The following is a 13,962-nucleotide window of genomic DNA, read 5'->3' on the forward strand; positions in this document are numbered from 1 at the left end:
GTAACTCTGAAGGAGGGGATGGCTGACACAAACCTCGGTCAGTTGAGAACATTAAAACATCACCTGCAGACGTTTTCAGCCAAATGCCACGAGCTGAAATCTAAAGCACATCCACAACACTGATGTCCTTTGTAAATGTTTCTTATATGAAACAGCGTGACTGAGGGAAATCCTTTGCTTCTGCCCATCAGGTGAGGAAAACAAAGAGAAGCTGGAAACTCCTACTTCCTCTTTGAAGTACAAACAACACAACTAAAATCATTCTCTTTATCAAGTGACCTCATTAAACGGGTTTTACAAGGTGTGCTGGATTTAACTGTTCATATAACCAACAGGCACACACACACACACACACACACACACACACACACACACACACACAGCAGCAGCAGTGGTGCAATACTCTACTCATACCATTACTTGAGTATTTCCATTTTGTGATATTTATGCTTCTTCTCCACATGGATGGATTACTGACCGCGCCACAGGCCAAGGCAACAAAAGCGTCAGGGACAAAGACAAGTAACAAAAAAGAATAACCAGGAAGAGACTACAAAGAGACACAAAACAACTACAAAGAGACACACACAACTACAAAGAGACACAAAACAACGACAGAGTCACAAAGAAACGACAAAGAGACACAAAACAACTACAAAGAGACACAAATAAACTACAAAGAGACACAAAACAACTACAAAGAGACACAAAACAACGACAGAGTCACAAAGAAACGACAAAGAGACACAAAACAACTACAAAGAGACACAAAACAACGACAGAGTCACAAAGAAATGACAAAGAGACACAAAACAACTACAAAAAGACACAAAAAACTACAAAGAGACACAAAACAACTACAAAGAGACACAAAACAACGACAGAGTCACAAAGAAACGACAAAGAGACACAAAACAACTACAAAGAGACACAAAACAACGACAGAGTCACAAAGAAACTACAAAGAGACACAAAACAACTACAAAGAGACACAAAACAACGACAAAGAAACACAAATAAACTACAAAGAGACAGAAAACAACTACAAAGAGACACAAAACATCTTAATAATCAATCGACAACATAATGGAATCATTCATCTGTTCCAGTTTGACACAAACATCGTTTCTATTTTCGATACTTGTACGTGTTGTGAAGTATTTCCACAGTGTGGTATGTGTACTTGTACTCCAGGAAAGGATCTGAATACTGCTGACAGCGTGGTCTCATAGGGAAGCATTCCCTGATAGAAGTCCTCTGTTCTTCGGGGAAAGTCAAGTCTATCTGTGCTGAGAACACATGCGACGTCCTGTCAGAGTAAAGTCTCAGCCGAACTCTGTGACAGTGTCACAACACAGCAGAGGTTCCTTCATCAGGAGGTTCAGGGAAAGGGGAACACCGATGATGCAACAAGAAAAACAAAAACAATGTCGTCTCCGTCAGAGGAAGCTCTCCGGAGGGTGACGTCACGTGGAAACAGGAACGTGGTTAAACCCGAAAGAGTGAAGAGGAAACAGGGAGCAGAGTGAAGAGGAGGAGCTTTCTTTTTCTGTTCAGTATTTTACCGGAAGATGTCGTAATTGCAAGAACTTCCATGAAGCGGCACAAAAAGCCCGCAGACGTCCAGCTTCTCCTTTCACAGAACCCGTCACCTGACAAGCTGAACGTGGATATTATGACGATGGAATGAAGACTGTTCTGTCTTTCACACGGAGTTCCACATGCAGGCTGTGCCTTCAGGACGACATGTTATTAAAGTCCTTTGTGACAGGGACAACGCTGTCAACCCCAATTCAACTGATTTAAGTTGATGCTCCTGTGGAGGGAAAACAATCTCCTTTAACTTCATCAACTCTGGTCTGTCGCCACACACTGCGGCAGATTAGATCACAACATGTGGCAACTGGCCCCATGATGAGCTCATCAAGGAATCAATGAAGACAAGCAGATGTTCGTTCAACTCAAGACTTTTTCTGCCGATATATATATATATATATATATATATATATATATATAAAATATAAATATGCGTATCCTAGTATGCTCACATTTAGAGAACACGTTTTTAGATGATGTGAAATGCACTGAAGTACATGTGTGCTAACACTTTCGAGGTACTTTACGATGCTATACTTTACTTCGACTCCATTGTAAACCTACAGTGTTCTTTTTACTCCATAACGTGTCTTTATTTTTCAACATTGAGAACAATGAACATAGTAACAGCAAGAAGAGAAAAAAATAAGTTCTGTAAAAGTAAAGAAAATCATAGGAATATGTCGAACATTATATCTGTTTCTAAAGTGATAAAGCTGTGCAGAGTTGTGCAAAAGTTCACAGTTAAAGAATATGTACAATGTAAAGACATAACAGTCCAAGATATGTGCTTTCTTTACTTTGCTGATGTAGTTGCAAAACATAAATAAATTGATGAAGTATGTGATGTTATGATGGATTCGGTTACCCTGCAGCATGTAAAGTAGTTAACTATTCACTTGATATTTAGCAGCTGCAACATTACTGTCTTACAGTACATTGATTAAACATAATCCAGTGAAAGCATAGTTATTATTCTGAAATGGCTAAATATATTTTTTAAATACTAATATATCATAAATGTAACTTCCGGAAACCAGTTTATGCTTTTATTTTCTGTTTTTTTTCTTCTTGTGGCTACATCCGGGTAACTTGATTTGTGCGTCTGTCGCAGGGGGGGCGGGGCCAACCTGTTGAATGTGACGGATTTCCCGTAAATTATGGGGAGAGGTAGGGAGAGCGTAACGTCACAAGGTCGACGCTGATTGGACGAGAGTCGGGGCGTCGGAAATATAATAGAGCGGAGCAAACCGCGGAGCAGCCAGTTTAAAAAAAGAAGAAGAAGAAGGAGAGACAAGAGAAGAAGACACAGCTGATAAAAGGACCATTTCTAGACAACCTGTACTTTTGTTGGACGATACTGGGACACAACAAACAAAACTCCTGCCGAAAGAAACTGGTTTTGAAACCGTTTTACGACGTTTTTGTTTGTTTGTTGTTTTTCTTTACGTTAGTTACCTAAAAGGACAACCATGCTCAACATCTGCCTCGTGTTGATTTTATCTGCCTCCGTTCTCTCCGAGTCGGTAAGTAACGTTAACCGTTTGAAGTAACGTCTTTTGTTTGTACACGTTTGTTGTTGGCTTCGGGTAGTTAGATGCTGTTGTTAGCTAACTAGCTTCAACGGCTGGAGCTCATTGAGTGCGTGCGGTGGTTGTCCAGGAGGACCCGGACGTGGAGGAGAGGGGGGGGTCACTTTTCCTTCCTTCTGATTGGCCAATCACTGGGACATTTTGGGGGCTGATCTTTTCCATCAATTAGACAGAAAAGGTCTAAAATTATGTGTTTTATATTTATCTATTCACAGAAAGTAGGTCACGGTGCGGACTGTAAATGTCCATGTGTTGTTGTTGTTGTTGTTGTTGAAGAAATTCAGAATTGAGTTATTATTTTTCCAGCATGTTGAATCACGCTGAGCTGGAGACTATTACAAATGTTAGATTTCTGACTCTTCAGAGTCACACTCTGTAATATTTATACTGTTCAAATCAGGATGTGATATTCTGAATTGTTTGTGTCGACTCTGGCCTATGATGTTCAAGTAGTCAGACTGCTGTTTATCATTGACACCTTTATTCCTCCGTCTCCATCATGAACTATTCATGACCTGCTGTTAGAATAACGGAGGTGATGTGTATAAATCAGATTTATCTGAAGATAAAATAAATATAAAGAAGGTGTTCGGTCAGTATCGTTGTGTTTTGAGTCTTTTTTTCATGTGGTGTAGATAAAAACAAACAGGAAGTGGTCCTTAAATGAAGCAGAGCCACAGGACACATCAGCAGCATGATGGCTGGATACCCCCCCCCCCCCCCCCCCCCCCCCCCCCCTCACACACACACACACACACAGTTAGCCCAGTTGGTCGGTACACATGGTGTGATTAGGCTGGAAGAAGAGCTAAACTTCAGGCTCCTCCTCCTTTACAACCCGTTCACATTCCTCAAAGCCTCAGAGCTTCTGCTGGCTCACTCTGCTCATCTTGTTGTCTCTCACACACACACACACACACACACACACACACACACACACACACACACACACACACACACACACACACACACATCTATAGACACATACTTCTTCACTTTTTGATTTCCACTCTGGAATGTGACCCTTGGGGACCTTGACCGTCCCTCTTGGGGGTTTTGCACACTTGGGGGATCTCAATAGGACCATGGGGCCCTGTTTAAGGGACGCTCTCTCGTCCTCTATCCTGGTCTGGTCTGGATACACCCACTTTCCCACCAAGACGAGCTGTTTTATTTCTCGATGTTTCTTTAGTCTCGTCTCTCTCTGATCAATTGTCTCTCTTAAGTCGGCCGCTTTTCTTTCTCCTTTCCTTTGATGGACCTCTGAGCTATGACAGTCCCTCCCTCCTCGCAGCCTTTTCTTCTTCTCTACCCACTGAGGTCATTATTGGTATGTGGGTTTGGCGTTCCCAGCTAATCGATAACAATGTTCTGCTACCGGACAAAAGAAGAAACAAACTCTTTGGCATGATTGGAATGTGTTCAGTCTTATCAAGTGGCCGTCGAGAGACCTTTGTTTAATGTTCTAATCCTGAGAAGTTATTGCTTCATTCGGGAAAAGACTTTCTCTGCCCAAGCAGAAGAAACCGCTCTGGTTTCTGTGCGATACGCTGAGCTGCGTACACAGTTTGTCCGAGATAGACCGCGCCAAACGCATCCTGTTCTTCATGTTCTGCTCATTGACTTCAGTGTGTCCGGCTGATGTTTGGGAGCACGAGTCACCACGAGTCCTCCGTGACTATTGAAGGTGAACGATAGGAAAGTACAGCAACTGTTTGTGTCTTTAAATAAGTCTTGAGTTGTTTTCACTCCCATCATCAGCGTTGAAGCTCCTCATTCTACCAGATGTTCCTGTGACGTCTGCTCTGGTTGGTTAGTCGGGTTCTAAAGCTCTGAGTTAATCCGCGTTGCACCACCAAACCTCCGCGTGTTGCCTCTGCAGTCCGTTTGTTAGAGCTTGTTGGAATGTCGCTGGTTTTGCATTCAGCCTCGAATCATTTGCACGAGAATGAGACGAGCTTCTGTTGTGCACTGAAAGCCCGTGAGGTGAAAAGGAGGCAGCATGATAAATAGTGTCTCTAGGATGTAATAATGGTTCCTGCGTTGCTGACCGCTGGTCTATAAAATCCCTTTTGGGGTCGAGGAATGTTGGCGCACAGAGAGGAGAACCAGATTCCTCCGCCGCCTCCTCTCAACCGACCAAAGAGGACTACATGAATACATCAGGACAGAAGTCGACCGTAAACCGCTTCTAAATCCTGGTCCTCCAACCGGGTTCTTTAGACGCTTTTGTTGTTGGAGCTGGTTGTTTTAATCATAATCTGGACCTTTTATTTTACAGCAGCACACGAGTCTAAAATGCTGCAACTAACCGTTGTTTCCATGATCGGTTAGATGTGATCACAATGACGCTTCATTCTTCTTCTTCTCGTATCTGAAAGAAGAAGCTAGAACATCACATGTTTGAGATCATTTATCAATAATCTGAAGATAACGTTTCTGATAAAGCGAATGCAATTTCATGTTTCGTGATCGAATCATGTAATTATTGATATTAATAGTAAGGGTACGAGTGTTTGTTAGAGAGCGACCACCTGAGAACGTCTCTGTTTCAGGACCAAAACATTCACTGATGAATCGTTTCTCTGTAACGTGGCAATATTTCCGTGATGTCTTCGGGACACATTGAGAAGTTATTTACACATTAAAGGCTTTAAACAGTCCGACTGGCTACACGTTCTCATCTATCAGTACATCATGAAGCTGCAATAATCAATAAGTCAATCTACAGTTATTATTTCAGTAATGTTTCACATAAAACGGCCAAATGTTCTCTGGTTACAACTTGTCAAATGTGAGGGTTTGCTGTGTTCTTCGGCTTGTGGACGGTTGGTTAAAAGAAGCAAGTTAAAGATGATAATGAGAATAGTTCTTTAAAGATTACTCTACGATCGGTTTGGTATCTCAGAAGTCTATGAAGTTTATGTCTCCACCACCTGGACGCATCAACATTATTCATTTATTCTCTCAGCTCTTCTGTGGTAAAGACTCTTTCTGCTGTTTTTCTGGAAATGTACTTCAAGCGAACACGACTAAGTGGTTTCTGTCAGACATCTCGAATGTAATTTACAGTACACACACACACACACACACACACACAGACCAGAGTGCCTTTGGGTGGTATGTGGGCTTTCCCTCATTCAGACCTCCTTCCTGACAAATGTGTCTCAATAATACAGAACCTCTTTGATGTGGTGTGTGTGTGCGCGCAGGTAAATGTGTCTTAGTTTCAGTGTATGTGTGTGTGTGTGTGTGTGTGTGTGTATCACTCAACCGGTGTATAGTTGGCGCTACTGTAGGATTATTGAGTTTGTATGTTGAGGGCTTTTATTGTGACGGTGAGAATGAAAGGAGCGGTTCTGACCCACTGTCTTTATTCCGGCTGTAGAAGCTCATTTAAACATGCTTCATACATTTTAGTGAGAGAGGGGCATCATGGGAAACGTGTCTTATTTGCTTTTCCTGCAGAGAGTTAGACGATCGATGCTGTTGAGTAAAGTCTGCGTGTTAAATATAAAGCTTTGGGTTAGCTTAGCTTAGCATAGAGACTTGAAACAAAGGGAAACCACTAGCCTGACTCCAGAGGTAACAAAACTAGCAGTGTCGGCACATTCCCACCATGTAGGAGTTAACCGTGAGCTGACGGAGGTTACGATAACACCGGGGACGCTACCTCATCACAACTCAATCAGTCTTATCAGCAGAGCCTGAATCAACAATCAATCAGTGTTATCTGAAGCGGTCAGCTGAGCGACGTCTGTCTTCGTGATGAAGACGGAACAGCCGGTGGACTCGTTCGTCACGTAGCTCAGAGGTTCTAGACCGGCTGGTAGGTGGACGCGCTGCTATAGATGGACCGCCGGCGCTACAGAAGGAATCTGGAGCTCGGCTGTCGGGTGCGTGTGTTGCAGTGAAGTGAGTGCAGCGGCAGAGTTCATGGTGGTGATCAGAGGCGTATACTGGAGATATTCAATCAGTGGTTTCAGGCCTTGTGGGGAAATCAAGAGCAGCGTCAATGTTATGGTTTTAACAAAGTAAGGATCCTTATGGGGCCCTTTGGACTCCATGAACTCAAGAGCCTGGACTCCTTCAGTGAGTGTGTGTGTGTGAAGGTTCATCTTGTTGTGTGTTTGCGTCCTTTAGCAGAGTTACATCAGGGGTCAGAAGTGCATCTTACAGCAGAATAAATGGTGCAAATCCTGCTGGTTCAAGTATCAACCTCCCTCGGGGGGGGGGGGGAGGAGTGGACAAGGAAGGAGGGACGGGCGATTAAGAGTTCAAACCATATCTTCCATTTTAGTTTATTTTGCCACCTGAGGTTAAATCAGGGCACAAAATGGCCGCCGAGTGTCTCCTGAGAGAAAAGGTTCGATAACAACAATAATTGTCGTCTCTTAAAGGTCAAGAGACGTTGGACGTCACAAAGAATAAGGAAGCACATTCCTGCGTGCTGGGGTTTCTTTTCTGTCTTTTCATTGGTTGAACCTCCTCCATGTGTGTGTGTGTGTGTGTGTGTGTGTGTGTGGTGGGGGTCCTGTAATGAAGGGAGGCTGCTGGAGGCTTATCCGCGGTTACCTTGGTCATTGATACGCTCTCGAGGAGTCCGCCGCCATTGTTCTGTATCAATGGAAGGCACGGACCCAGAAGGCCGGGTGTTCTTTAGGGAATGTGGACGATCTGGAAACCTGTGAAGTTTAAGACCTCCGAGCTGAGAGGACGGACTGAGGAGTGAAGTGTGCAGCTAGATGGGAAACCAGGCTTTTTATTCTAAGTGTAGTCTGAACAGTTCCTCCAAACATAAGAACCAAGTCGACAAATTACAACTTCCATCAACTGAAACAAACTCTCTTGTGATGCTTCTGTGCATTGACCGCTGTATTGTATGTGAACGTGTGTTCCGACACACTGCCGTGCTGTTCTACAGGAAGATGGATCGATGGTGAACAGATCATCGTTGGCTGCAGCTCTAGTGATGAACGTCTTCGTTCGAAGGGAAATGGAAAATGCTTTGCGGTCAGAAATGTCTCGGCCAACGTTCATATTTTGCAAATTGATTTCCATATTAAATATCATCTGTTGGTCACAGTAGAGCATATTTACAGAAGTACTTCTGTTCACCTACACTTGACCTGTCACTACAACGGCTCCATGGTAACGACTCCACTTCCTGGAAGTCTTCAGTTAAAAGCATCGACATCATCCGGATGTGTTGTTGTGCTCGTACATTATATGAGGTGTGTGTACAGTACATGAACTGTGTGTACAGTATGAGGTGTGTGTACAGTACATGAACTGTGTACAGTATATGAGGTGTGTGTACAGTACATGAACTGTGTGTGTACTGAAACGTTGAAGTGATTAAATCAATGAATCGACGACTTCTTTCATCTTCATATTGATTCAGTTATTCAAATGTTTCCAACGAGACGTCGATGACTTCAATACATTAATGAATGAAGCTCCGCCTCCTTTCTCACTTTTACCATTTTATTACCATTTAATGTGAGCCGTCTGATTGGTCCACTTCACTTTGTAGAAAACATGAAGTAAAACTTAAACAAACGTGTGTTTGAAGCCAGAAGAACTTGAAAACGTGTAAATCTTTAGAATGAGCTGCTGTTCAGGCTCTTCTCACCTCCGGTTACCTCCTCGGCCGTGTGTGTGTGTGTGTGTGTGTGTGTGTGTGTGTGTGTGTGTGTGTGTGTGTGTGTGTGTGTGTGTGTGTGTGTGTGTGTGTGTGTGTGTGTGTGTGTGTGTGTGTGTGTGTGTGTGTGTGTGTGTGTGTGTGTGTGTGTGTGTGTGTGTGTGTGTGTGTGTGTGTGTGTGTGTGTGTGTGTGTGTGTGTGTGTGTGTGTGTGTGTGTGTGTGTGTGTGTGTGTGTGTGTGTGTGTGTGTGTGTGTGTGTGTGTGTGTGTGTGTGTGTGTGTGTGTGTGTGTGTGTGTGTGTGTGTGTGTGTGTGTGTGTGTGTGTGTGTGTGTGTGTGTGTGTGTGTGTGTGTGTGTGTGTGTGTGTGTGTGTGTGTGTGTGTGTGTGTGTGTGTGTGTGTGTGTGTGTGTGTGTGTGTGTGTGTGTGTGTGTGTGTGTGTGTGTGTGTGTGTGTGTGTGTGTGTGTGTGTGTGTGTGTGCGCGCGCGCGCGCGCTTACTCAGCAAATGGTCCTCTACATGAGGTGTGCTAATGCGATTAGAGGAGGTTGATGAGTCTTCATTATGTTAATCTTCAGAGTGATTTAGATCAGAGGTCTCAAACTCATTTTCACTCCGGGCCACATCAGCATCATGGTCGCCCGCTAAGGGCCGGTTGTAAATGTAACATATTGTTAAATAACTCTCTGCATTCACAGTTTAAAGTAGTCTTCAATGTGCTCACAATACATTTCCATGTTAAATGTACAGTAACCAGCCAAAGAGCTGCTTCTATGACTGTTTAAGTATCTCAGAATTTTGACTTTCTATCATAGTTATGACTTTCTATCTCATAATTTCGACTCTGGGGATATTTTTATTATCAAGTCTAACTTAAAAAAAAAAAATAATAATAATAAAAAATTTAAACTTTTTTTTTTTTTTTTTTTGCTGGCGGATTCGCGGGCCACATAAAATGACGTAGCGAATTCGGCCCGCGGGCCGGGAGTTTGAGTTGAGTTGAGTTTGAGACCCCTGGCTTTACAGGCTGCTGAGGGAAGTCTCCTTATCTCCCATCTCCTTATCTCCCATATCCCTATCTCCGATCTCCTTATCTCCTATCTCCGTATCGGGGCGGCAACTAGCTCATGATTTTACATTATTGTGTCCGCCAACTATTTTACTAATCGCTTGGTCTAAAGATGTCGAGGTAGAGAAATATTTATTTTTATTTAAGGCTGCAGCGAAATTATTTAAATGTTTAAGGTGATTTATTTTTTTTTGCTCCTCAGATTCCCAGATCCTGAGCTAACACGTTAAATGTCTTTTGTCTGAACGATTAGAAAAACTCCAAAAAGAATCAGTTTATTATGATGATGCAACAAATGTTCCCGGTAGAAATATGAAATCAGGATGTTGTCTTTATGAATAGTCTTATTCTGACCAGACGTTAAAGTCCGTTTATCTCGATGAGTAACTTTAATAAGTGACTCAGTGGATGAAGTTCGCCTTGTAATGCGCAGCTTTAGTTCCATTGTGATGAAGGTTTCTCTTAGTTCTTTGTTCTTCATTGTTTCCTGATCCTTTGTTCTGGTTCAGAGTCGATCACGATATCTTACTGAAATCATAGTTTCTCAGATTGATGATGATTTCAAATAACTTATTTAGTTTGAGCCAACGGCTCTGTGGATAGGAAGCGCTTCTTCTTCTTCTTGGCATCCATAAGTGTTGTAATATCACCATTTACTGGATTGTCCTTTGATATTATATTTTCTGGGCTTGTCTTCGTGTTAAACCTGTTTATGTCCATATTGTAAACCTCTCTGACTCCTCTTCCTCTGACATCATGTTGTAAACCTCTAACTCCTCCCCCTCTGACATCATGTTGTAAACCTCTCTGACTCCTCCCCCTCTGACATCATGTTGTAAACCTCTGACTCCTCCCCCTCTGACATGTTGTAAACCTCTCTGACTCCTCCCCCTCTGACGTAGTGTTGTAAACCTCTCTGACTCCTCCCCCTCTGTCTCTGGTGTCCCAGCAGGTGAGGGAGACGGAGACGTGGATGCCCATGAAGACCACGCAGACGGTCGACATGACGACGCGCCATGAACACCTGGAGTCATCGGGAGACTCGGTCAACGGGTCCGACTTCGGCTTCACGGACGATGACGACGAAGACTACTACTCCGACCCGATGTACGACGACGAGGACGAAGACGAGGACTACGAGTTATCCGGATCCGGTGACGGAGGTTTGTTTACTAATGCATTTTAAAAGCATGTTTATCTTGTAATTCTGGAGCTAATTCTGATATAAATGATATAAAACGATGAAGATTAAATGAAGAATCTGCATCTTTCCACAGAAACAACCGTGTCGCCTGTTAGAGACTCAAAGCCGTCAGTTAAGGTGAGAAACTTCTAAAAAATATGTATTTATAGTAGTTTATGCTGCTTTTTTAAACGATATTATATATTTTTTAAATTATATTGGTGTGATGTTGCTGAAGCTTCAGACTTTGGTTTTTAAATCCGTGTCGTCGTCCTTCAGCCTGAAGTCAACGACAACAAGATCCCAGAGGTGGAGCGCCCGGTGCGGCCGACCGTGGACCTGGTGGACCTGGTCCAGAACCGCAACGAAATCCAAGTGACCAAGGGGGAGGAGCCTAAGGAGGAGGCGGAGCCGTCCAATGTCCTCATGTCCCACGCCAGTGAAGACAGCATCTTTAACAAGACGGAGGTCCTCGCAGGTCAGAACTCACCGTGAATAAAACCCGTCTCTCTCTCTTCTCCTCGTCTTCTTAATATAAAACCCGTCTCTCTCTCTTCTCCTCGTCTTCTTAATATAAAACCCGTCTCTCTCTCTCCTCATCTTCTTAATATAAAACCCGTCTCTCTCTCTTCTCCTCGTCTTCTTAATATAAAACCCGTCTCTCTCTCTCTCTCCTCATCTTCTTAATATAAAACCCGTCTCTCTCTCTTCTCCTCCTTCTTAATATAAAACCCGTCTCTCTCTCTTCTCCTCCTTCTTAATATAAAACCCGTCTCTCTCTCTTATCCTCCTTCTTAATATAAAACCCGTCTCTCTCTCTTCTCCTCCTTCTTAATATAAAACCCGTCTCTCTCTCTTATCCTCCTTCTTAATATAAAACCCGTCTCTCTCTCTTATCCTCCTTCTTAATATAAAACCCGTCTCTCTCTCTTATCCTCCTTCTTAATATAAAACCCGTCTCTCTCTTCTCCTCATCTTCTTAATATAAAACCCGTCTCTCTCTCTTCTCATCTTCTTAATATAAAACCCGTCTCTCTCTCTTCTCATCTTCTTAATATAAAACCCGTCTCTCTCTCTCCTCCTCCTCTTCTTAATATAAAACCCGTCTCTCTCTCTCTTCTCCTCTTCTTAATATAAAACCCGTCTCTCTCTCTTCTCCTCCTCTTCTTAATATAAAACCCGTCTCTCTCTCTTCTCCTCCTCTTCTTAATATAAAACCCGTCTCTCTCTCTTCTCCTCCTCTTCTTAATATAAAACCCGTCTCTCTCTCTTCTCCTCCTCCTCTTCTTCATATAAAACCCGTCTCTCTCTCTTCCTCGTCTCCTCCAGCTCTGATTGCGGGCGGTGCCGTCGGCCTGATGTTCGCCGTGCTCCTCATCCTCCTCCTCTTCTTAATAATATAAAACCCGTCTCTCTCTCTTCTTCATAGTAACCCGTCTCTCTCTCTTCCTCGTCTCCTCCAGCTCTGATTGCGGGCGGTGCCGTCGGCCTGATGTTCGCCGTGCTGCTCATCCTCCTCCTCATCTACCGCATGAAGAAGAAGGACGAGGGCAGCTACGAGCTGGGGAAGAAACCCATCTACAAGAAAGCCCCCACCACGGAGATCTACGCATAGACACACACACACACACCATCAGCCTCACAGTGCCTCATCATCTTCTTCTTCATCATCGTTCCTCCTCCTCCTCACTTTTCGATACCTCATCAGGAGAGAAGCCCGACTACGCGATCGATTGACTGACTCCTCCCACCTGATGTGTGCTCGTTGTTATCTGTGCCCTCTCGACCAATCGGAGGCTGTGTTGGTCCTCTGGTCCGTCTCAGCAGCGTGAGTGGACGGTTTCAGCTGCGGTACGCCGTCTCGTTTTGTGTTTTTTACATTTTTTTTATTACATTGTCCCCGTGTGTCAAGAGAAGACGAAACAGAACTTTGAGGACTTTAAGGCCCCCCCCCCCCCCCCGTTAGAAACACTACACACTGTGCAATGATTCTGTCTCGGTACGGTAAAGTCACGTTATTTATTTCCTCTTGCAGCTTCTCGCACCGCTGTAGAAGAATGACTTTTATGTTTTTATGTGAACACTTTTATTAGTTTTATAAGAACTTGTAACACAGAGATTTCATTTTTTATTTTCCATTAAAGATCTCGTCATGACGGGAAAGAACGGAGCTCAACGTTGTTCAGTCATTTTGATTTGAGTAAATCTGCCTGAACGCTGTAGATTCCTACGTCATCCGTTGGAACCGATGTTGGTGAAGATTATCGGAGTTGTTTTCTCCTCGTAGTGCTCAGACGGTTACAGGTCAGGAGAGTCTGCGAGTCATTGTTTCAGATTAAAACATTCGTCTTTACCTTCTGCCATGTTTTCTACCGCCTCATGTGGGGAAGTCCCGTCAGACTGACACCAAGCGCCTGATCAGTAAACTGAACTAACAGGGAGGAGAATATGCAAATACTGTATGACCCAGGTCTCTCACACACACGCTCACACACGCGCACACACACACACACACACACACACGGTGTCACACACACACACGCTCACACACACACACGCTCACACACACACACACACACGGTTGCGTTGTCGCGTGTTTTACTTTTTAAAGCCTGGAGGATGTTTCACCACTATGATAATTCCCGCTGTGCCTCCAGGGTTTGTTTTCTGTTACTGTGGTGAACTCGACTGGAGTTGAACCAACATGCTCCTACAGGGTGACACGCCTACATTCCTCACGCACACACACACGCACACACGCACGCACGCACGCACGCACACACACACACACACCACTACGACTGAAGCTGCTGGCCCTCTTTAGACTAAAGGAATAGTTTTGGTCGTTTGGCCGATCGATACCTCTTTATTATCTGT

The 13,962-nt window shown here is 43.7% G+C and overlaps 1 protein-coding gene across 3 annotated transcripts; it reads left to right on the top strand.

The window, feature by feature from the left end:
- Positions 1-2,880: 2,880 nt before the first annotated feature.
- On the top strand, positions 2,881-13,255 carry sdc4 (syndecan 4). Of its 3 annotated transcripts, none has more exons than XM_079265795.1 (5): positions 2,881-3,122; positions 10,852-11,065; positions 11,180-11,223; positions 11,365-11,563; positions 12,549-13,255. In XM_079265795.1, the coding sequence occupies exons 1-5, from the start codon at positions 3,069-3,071 to the stop codon at positions 12,698-12,700; spliced, it is 663 nt and encodes a 220-aa protein (XP_079121921.1). In that variant the 5' UTR covers positions 2,881-3,068; the 3' UTR covers positions 12,701-13,255. The 3 variants fall into 3 exon arrangements, with proteins under 3 accessions (XP_079121921.1, XP_079121922.1, XP_079121923.1); XM_079265796.1 differs by having other exon boundaries at positions 10,855-11,065; XM_079265797.1 differs by lacking the exon at positions 12,549-13,255 and adding an exon at positions 12,415-12,538.
- Positions 13,256-13,962: the final 707 nt, after the last annotated feature.

This window comes from Melanostigma gelatinosum, assembly GCF_949748355.1.
Source record: "Melanostigma gelatinosum genome assembly, chromosome: 3".
Lineage (NCBI taxonomy): Eukaryota > Metazoa > Chordata > Actinopteri > Perciformes > Zoarcidae > Melanostigma > Melanostigma gelatinosum.

Bases quoted from the DNA above. Each gene is read 5' to 3' on its own strand.
- sdc4 (XM_079265795.1), top strand. From the start codon at position 3,069: ATGCTCAACATCTGCCTCGTGTTGATTTTATCTGCCTCCGTTCTCTCC. The intron at 3,123-10,851 runs GTAAGTAACGTT...CTGGTGTCCCAG, and splicing joins CCTCCGTTCTCTCCGAGTCG to CAGGTGAGGGAGACGGAGAC. The intron at 11,066-11,179 runs GTTTGTTTACTA...ATCTTTCCACAG, and splicing joins ATCCGGATCCGGTGACGGAG to AAACAACCGTGTCGCCTGTT.